This window comes from Cyprinodon variegatus, unplaced genomic scaffold, assembly GCF_000732505.1.
Source record: "Cyprinodon variegatus isolate N-32 unplaced genomic scaffold, C_variegatus-1.0 Scaffold28, whole genome shotgun sequence".
Classification (NCBI taxonomy): Eukaryota; Metazoa; Chordata; class Actinopteri; order Cyprinodontiformes; family Cyprinodontidae; genus Cyprinodon; species Cyprinodon variegatus.
Genome location: NW_015150481.1, coordinates 524,001 through 531,863, shown reverse-complemented (window position 1 = coordinate 531,863; position 7,863 = coordinate 524,001). Strand labels below are relative to the sequence as shown.

General features: G+C 47.3%; 1 protein-coding gene across 1 annotated transcript in view; it reads right to left on the bottom strand.

Annotated features, from left to right (window-relative positions):
- Window positions 1–522: 522 nt before the first annotated feature.
- The window catches only part of srpk3 (SRSF protein kinase 3), a 9,941-nt gene continuing 2,600 nt past the window's right edge, over window positions 523–7,863 (bottom strand). Inside the window, exons 2-15 of the mRNA XM_015397132.1 lie at window positions 7,554–7,662; window positions 7,390–7,477; window positions 7,231–7,318; window positions 7,048–7,154; window positions 6,560–6,725; window positions 6,334–6,359; window positions 4,415–4,507; window positions 4,241–4,292; window positions 3,625–3,798; window positions 2,920–3,017; window positions 2,719–2,826; window positions 2,519–2,588; window positions 2,347–2,439; window positions 523–2,278 (exon numbers count right to left, since the gene is read on the bottom strand). Coding sequence (XP_015252618.1) covers window positions 2,094–2,278; window positions 2,347–2,439; window positions 2,519–2,588; window positions 2,719–2,826; window positions 2,920–3,017; window positions 3,625–3,798; window positions 4,241–4,292; window positions 4,415–4,507; window positions 6,334–6,359; window positions 6,560–6,725; window positions 7,048–7,154; window positions 7,231–7,318; window positions 7,390–7,477; window positions 7,554–7,662 — 1,457 coding nt within the window. The 3' untranslated portion in view covers window positions 523–2,093. The remainder of the gene's footprint in view (window positions 2,279–2,346; window positions 2,440–2,518; window positions 2,589–2,718; window positions 2,827–2,919; window positions 3,018–3,624; window positions 3,799–4,240; window positions 4,293–4,414; window positions 4,508–6,333; window positions 6,360–6,559; window positions 6,726–7,047; window positions 7,155–7,230; window positions 7,319–7,389; window positions 7,478–7,553; window positions 7,663–7,863) is intronic.

The window sequence follows — 7,863 nt, the reverse complement described above, 5'->3', positions numbered from 1 at the left end:
TCTTCAGCGGCCCGGGCTAACGTTTGCCCGTCTTCAGCGGCCCGGGCTAACGTTAGCCCGTCTGCAGCGGTCCGGGCTAACGTTTGCCCGTCTATAGCAGCTCTCTCTCTGCATAGCCATGTGTGAAGGACCACTGGCTCTGATGGAGGTTTTTGTTTTTAGTAAAATGTTCATTAGATTTGTGTTTATCTGACTGTGTTCATTATTATTCCTCCACTAAATGAAAATAATGTGACTATTAATAACAGGAGGCGAAATGCAGCTCCAGACCAGCTCTGAATGTGGTGATGTCACAAGTCCGTACTCACGTTCTTGTGAATTGAGAAACATCCTATGAGAGCCTGTGGCCATAAAGTGATCAGTTTTTCCAGGTCACATGACCTGGCCAATGACTGCGCGTCTTGTCCCAACTAACATAGTCTGTATTTGAAGAGGGGATCCCTGCTGGTAGCATCGATAGAGTCAAGCTCAGTATATTGGCTCTTTAGGTCCACAGTGAGCCTTTAAAGCTCTTCCCTGAGAATTTAGTTTTCTGAATATAATCATAGAGCTGCTCTAAAAGAGGAAGTCCAGAGTCGGCCCCTGAGGGCCGCGGTCCAGAATGTTTTAGAGGTTAACAGCCTTTTATTGCATCATCCGATGTATTGAAAACCTGCAGGACAGCGGCCCTCAGGGGCCAAACCTGAACAAACCCCCACATGTAAAGTTTAGGAAGTGTTAAACTGTTTGGTTCTGGAAGACAAAATAAAAACCTCTGGAATAAACATGATAAAGATTTAACCTTTAACTAAGATCCAAGTGTTTATTTAGCTTCAAGTTACAGAAACGTCTGAACCTTCAGTGAGACGACATGATGGAGACAACTCCCCCCCCCATATCCTGTGAAAATAATCAACCAAACATGTTAATCGGGGCTGCAGACATGACTAATCGATAGATTTCCACCATCACTGATGTCTCTAAAGAGTGCCTTTTATTTTAAATCCACTCCATTTTTTATTCTCAGGAACAAAAACACTCAAAGTTCCTCTAATTTCATTCTTTTTAAAATCATTTCTGTTTGCATCTGAAATCTTGAAAACTTATAAAAAGTCCTAAAGCCCAGAAACTGTTGTGTCTTCAGAGCAACATGCTTCCCATCACTCACTGTTTTAAATTCACTTTTTATTGTGCTTCTGGTCTGTTTGCCGTTTATTCAAAAAAGGCCAAACTAGCTCACACTACCTTCAGTAGGATGTCCATATATGGGCGTGTCTAGCTGCGGTCCAAATGTTGGACGCAGATCCAGCATCATAGCGTCTTCTGTGATCGATTGGTTGGATCTGGTCGGTTTAACTCTCCACGTCGTCACAAACCGTTCCGTTTCATTCCCAGTAAACCCAGGATCGACATCCATCTTTGCTTTCACACAAACACACATAGAAAAGAAGAATCCTCCTGACATCATCAGTGATGTCACTGCGGCTCAGGGGGCGGGGCTTTTTCAAGGCACTAATGTCATCAGAACAGGTAAACAAGTGGAAGCTCAACATCAGGGAGTCCGACCATGAAAACTAGAACTTCAGCAAAATGAAACGGCGCCGCAGATTGGCTGATCGATCAGCTGACCGACCCGCCAATAACGGACGGTTTGGTGATCGATCAGCTGACCGACCCGCCAATAACGGACGGTTTGCTGATCGATCAGCTGACCGACCCGCCAATAACGGATGGTTTGCTGATCGATCAGCCGACCGACCCGCCAATAACGGACGGTTTGGTGATCGATCAGCTGAGCGGCTTCATGAATCGGGTCGATCATGGACTAATCAGACGTTATAGAGGAACAGGAAGTGATCACACGCAGGAAAGGGATTCCTGAAGCCGTGTCAGCTCAGGGCGACAGCAGAGGAAGATTCTGGTTCTGAGGGTTTCAGCTGCCAGAGGAAGGAAGCTCAGCCCGTCGTCTCTGAGCAAATGGAGCCCAGCTCAGGCGGGACAGGCGGCGGCTCCTCTCCGGTGTGTCTGGGTGGATCCGGCGCTCTGATCGGTCTGTCGGCTGACCAATCAGCTGAGGCATCTCCAACCATCAGTCAATGAGTCACAGTGAGGGTTCATGTGTGCAGCCAGGCGTGCTGCAGGCACTCCGCCGCCGTCGCTCGGCGGTCAGGCTCCATTTCCAGCATGGTAAGCAGGAAGTCACTGAACTGCGCCGCCTGGTCCAGCGGCCACTCGTACTTCTCCAGCAGGACCTCGAACAGACCCCACGGCTTCAGGTTGGAGATGTGACGCAGCTCACCTGGAAACACAGCGGGTCAGGAACCGGAAGGTACCGACTCTACCTGAACAGGCGGGACGGCGTCTCACCTCTCCTGTTGAAGTATTCTCTGGAATACCTGCCAGACAGAGCGAAGGGCAAAGGCATGGGCCCCAACAGCTCGATGATGTGGGCGATGTGATCTGGAAGCAGACAAAGGTTCATCCGTGACGTGTGGAGGAAAGCTGGGTCTGCAGAACCGGGCCCAGTTCTGACGGTTACCTTCGTCTCTGGTGTAGTCCTCGCCTGAATGCGGCTCGAACAGGTAGTCTCCGGTGGCCAGCTCAAACGCCTGAGGAGAAAGAGCCCACAGATCATCTGCTGAACCTGTCAGGATGCTCCAGCTGAGTTCTTCTGGCCTCTCAGGTCCAGTTCTGCTCAGCATGTTCCGGATCAGGGTTCTGCTGTGTTTGTGTGTTTACCATGCAGGCTGTGCTCCAGATGTCCGCCGGCGGTCCGTACTCCGCTCCGATCAGGACCTCCAGAGCTCGGTACTGCCGAGTCTGGATGTCCTCTGTGAAGTGTTTGTGCTGGTAGAGAAAAACACGGAGAGGAAGACATCTGATTGGTCAGAGCTGAAGGTGAGCTGTGAAGGAGGAAGAGGAGAGGAGGAAGATGCTCACCACCCAGCAGGCATTTCCCAGATCAGCGATCTTCACCTGGAGCCGGTCGGCGTTTCGAGGATCCAGAGGGTTCAGCACAAAGTCTGAGGAGCTGAATCCTGCAAGCAAAAGAACTTCAAAGCCATCGGTCCAACCTCAGCCAATCAGCTGTCAGCCCACGCTAACGTCTGTTAGCATCATGTCTGCCTGAGAGGTTTATCAAAGACTAATCACACCTCTGACAGAGGTTACACCCAGACGACACCGCCTCCCGAGGCCAGGCGACGAAGACGCCTCCCACGCCCAGGCAGCGACGCCTCCCAGGCGGTTCCACCCAGGCGGCGACGCCTCCTCCCGCGCCCAGGCGACGCGGCCTCCTCCCGCGCCCAGCCAAATCCTTTATTGATAGTTTCCTTAACAGCGAGCTTCTGATGTTCCCGTCACAGATTGTCCCGATCTGATAACGATTCCCACAATCATGGACATCAGCACTATTAGGCACAGCCCGCCTCCCAGATTTTAAAGCACATTATTTCTCTACATGTTCGTGTCCCACATGCTAATGTTCAAATGTTTCGGGTTCTATAATGAAATGCTTCAAACATTTACTGCCTTCCTTGTTCTTTTCTTCTGTTTGTCTGCAGTCCTAATATAACAGGCAGCATCTATGCGTGTTTCCGTCGTCTAATGACATCCATTAGAGGAGCTAGCGTTTGCTTTACTCACCACCGCTGGAGTATCCCGACTGGGTGGAGAGGGCGGACTCTGACGTTGCTGACATCACTGAGCTGGAGAACCCTGATAAACCAGAGGCAGGGCTGGAGAAGCGCCCGGGGGCGTGGCCAGCAGACCTGTCGTCCAACCAGGAGCCGCTGGATTCAGGGCTGGCTTTGTGATTGGCTGTGGAACAGGAAATGTTACAGTTGATAACAGAAGCTGAGAATGAGGAAACAATATGCAAAGTTAAAACCACAGAAGAAGAAAACATGGATGTTTTTATTTTTATTTTTTGAGTTTTTACGGCACTAGTGACTCATTTTTCAGACAGTAGGCTGGCAGGAATGCGGGTATGACATGCGTCAAAGAACCACAGGATTTGAACCCGGTTTGCTTGCGTCGAGGACTAAAAGCTCTGGTTATCCTCCTGTGTGTCGCAGTGAGATTTTCGCAGATATTATGACCATCTGGATGAATGTCTGTCTCCACATGGGCTGATGCTACGGATCGGGAAGCAACAACGCTAACGATGCCAATATATGGATTCTCCATCTTTTAGAAGTTCACGCTGCTCCACCATAAAACAGGAAACTGGACTCGTCCATCAGGAGGAGTTTCTACTCACAGGTCGGTTCTGCGTCGTCAGCCTGGTGGAGACCCTCCTCTTCATCCATCCTCTGAAATAATAAAACAAAGCAAAGCCGTCATGTTGTGACCAGCTGCTGCGTACATCAGTAGTATGCATATATCCGTGTAGTACTACTGGAAGTATGCAGTGTGTGTAGAAAGACCGATGTACCTGGATATCCATGAGCCTTTCATCTAAGAGCTTCTGTTGGCGCTTTGCCTTCCGCTTCAGCTTCTTCTTCTTGTTTTTAGACAACTTCCCCATCTACACACACAGACACATCGGGGGGGTGAGCAGAGGCAGGGGGGACGACCAGAACTGGATCCGACTGGTTTAGTTTCACACAAAAAAAACTGTTAATGACTTCCTGCCTCAAAAGGCGTGGTGTTTGGGGGCGGGGTTAAGTCTGTAGCTAAAAGGTGGGTGGAGTCACGTCACGTCTGGCGCTGAATGTAAAAAAACGGTATAACTTTGCTGATAGCCGTGTTATATATTTAGTTTAACATGTAAACCATTTAGAAAGCAGTTAAACCAACGTTTCAACATTTACTGGAATAAATACGACATCTTCCCATTAAAAGGGACAAATCATATATGTCTGTAGATTATTATTGCAGACTAAATGCACCTATTCAAAAGTTCAGCATGATCCATTTGGAGCGATAATCACTTAAACGAGACCAGAATACTTTAGAAGAGGGAGATCGGAATAATAACAGCTCTATTCCAAACGATCTACTTTAGTTTTACGTAACATTCAACAGTTATCTGCTGGTTCAGCTGGTGCTGAACTGGACAGCTCCTTCAGTGACAGACTGCTGCACCCTAAATGCACCAGGGAGCGTTATCACAGATCCTCCCTCCCAGCAGCTGGAAGACGCTAGAACCACCAGTGTTCCCAACAACCTCAACCAGTTCTTCCATTCCTGCTGATTCTGCTCAGTTTCTACCTTAGTCAGTTAAATAACCTGCTGCTGTCATTCAGCACGTCTCTGATGTTGCTGCTATTTTCAAATATCCATTACTGTAAAAATGTCCATAGCTGCATATTGGTTATTTATTCTCTATGTGTCTATCAGTATTTATATTGTTAAAACACTTTACAGTATTTTATTGTTTATATTTTAACTCTTCACTATGATGTTATTCCTATACATTTTTCTAAGCTCCACATTTGTGTGACCATTTTTTCTATCATTTTTTTGCTGCTGTAAAAACCAGAATTTCCTCATTGTGGGACAATAAAGGGATTTTTTAATCTAATCTAATAAATGTTTAGCTAAATTTATTCCATGCAAAAAAAACAAAAAACAAACTTGACAGAATATGGACCTTTGTTGTAAATGTTCACCCTGTAGGTCAATAACACAGAAACATGTGAACTGAAAAAACCATAAAGAAATAAGTCATTTCTTAAATTAACTGTATTTACCTTTAATCTAAGGAGGTAAATAAGATGTTCTTCCAATGGAACGAGTATTTTTACTCTTAAAATAGGATAATTGGATAAAATGCACTTGAAATAAGACAATTAAATAAAATTTCCTTATTTAAATAGTTATTAAATTGTTTTGTTCAATTGGCAAAGTGTCTCACTGACCTCAATTTAAGAACAAATCACTTCTTTTAAGAAAAAATTACTTGTTTAGATTTCCTTTTTTTTTTTCCCAGTGTGGAGTTAATATTTCTGAGGGCTATTGGATCCATTAGCGCTGAGAGATTTACATTCCAGCCCACTGAAGCTCCATCAGCACCACTGTTCACCTGATTAAAACTTCAGATGCAGCAATGGATTGTGGGTAATTCCCCAAAGTCCACTTAGATGCATGTGGAGGTGTGGATCAGGGGGCGGGGCTACAGACAGCATTTGGACACACTGGAATCCATCAGTGGGAAAACAGACTTCAAGAGTGCAGTTATTGGGACAGGGCCCAAGCCGTGTGTGATGTCATGCTGGCCACGCCCACTTTGTTACATTTCCTTTCTGGTGACATGCAGTAAAATCTGACCGCGATGGAAAACGATGACGACTTTCCTGGTTTGAGAAACAGCCAATCAGAACAGAGGAAAGAAGACACCTAGGCACTCACCTCTTCATCCCTGGGGGCCGTGCTAACTAGAGACACACGGATGGAAGGAAAACAGGAAGAAAAGGTGGAAACAGAAAGAAGAAACAGCTCAGTTAGAAAAAAGCAGACGAAGAAAAGCCTGGAAACCACAGCTCCCAGTAAGCAGAGACCAGAGGTCCCAGTGACAGCGGGAAGCGCAGAAGGGTTCTGGTATTTACACGCGTCCGGCACCACGTTGACCAATCACCTGATGAGCCTGAAGGGGGCGGGGCTCCAGCTCTCTGCCAGACGGTGGCTTCGGCCGCTAACCTTCTGATGTAAACGTCGTCAACGACCAGCAGGATGTTCTCCGGCTTGATGTCGGTGTGGATGATCTTACACTTGGTGTGAAGGTAGTCGAGTCCCTGCAGCACCTGGAGGCCCACAAACCGACAACGGATCAGAACCAACTGACTCGAAAAAAGACTCGATACCATTCAATGGAATAACTGATTAGCGTAACGACGAAGATTTGACTCTAGTCTTTATTATTGAAGAACCGTTAAGTTACGCTGACTAGACCCATTTGGTCAACAAGTCCGGATCCGACCCAAAGATCAACAACTTGGAGCCAAACAAGTCAGTAAAGGCCTGAACACACAAGTTACATGCGACTTTTTAATCTCCGCTTAAGTGTCAGCAGCTGAAATGTGTTGCAGATAAAGAGTCTAAGCTGCAGCATATCTGGGCTGTTACCTGTCGAATGATGGTCTTGACACAGACCAGAGGAAGTCCCATATAGTTGGACTTAATGATCCATTTCAAAAGCTGATGACCCAAAACCTCCAGAACCATGCAGACATCTGGGAGAGGCTGAGGAAGATACCGAGACAGGTAGACCTACGGGAGGGGGGGAGGACAGCGCATAGCCAAGGATACGAACTCCATTGATCCCAGAGATCTTGAAGTCATCGATAAGCTGGACGATGGTTTCTCTGTAGGGGTCGGAGGGGTCGCTGTCCCTCACCTGGAGAAAGACGGGTTACCTGAGCACACCTGGAGCTGTAGGGGGCAGAGGTCAGGACACGGGATACTCACACATCGGAGCAGTTTGATTTCATCCAGAGCCGTCTCGGTATAATGAGGAGCACTCTTCACCACCTTCATGGCCACGAAGCGCTTCTTCCTGAAGGAAACAGGATCCCAGTCTGAAACCAGTCCAGCTTTGGTAACACACCTTTCAATCAGAGAGGATTACTTACTGCAGGTCCCAGCAGAGCCAAACCGTGGAGAAGTGTCCCCAGCCCAGTTTCCGAACCACATGGTACCGGCCGTTGAACAGGTCACCAATCTTCACTGGGTAGTACCCGCCTGGAGGTTCAGACAGCACAGGGTGGGTTCATCTGTGAGAGCAGTGACTCCAGAAAATATTCACACTCCGCCCCTTTTCTGGGCGGCCTTTATTTAACCCTTTCCTGAAGCAGCTTTGTGTCATAAATGAACAATCAGTAAAATATGGACGCTACCCACATGTTCACGAGAGAATCGCTAAGTTCAGACTTAAGGAACAGT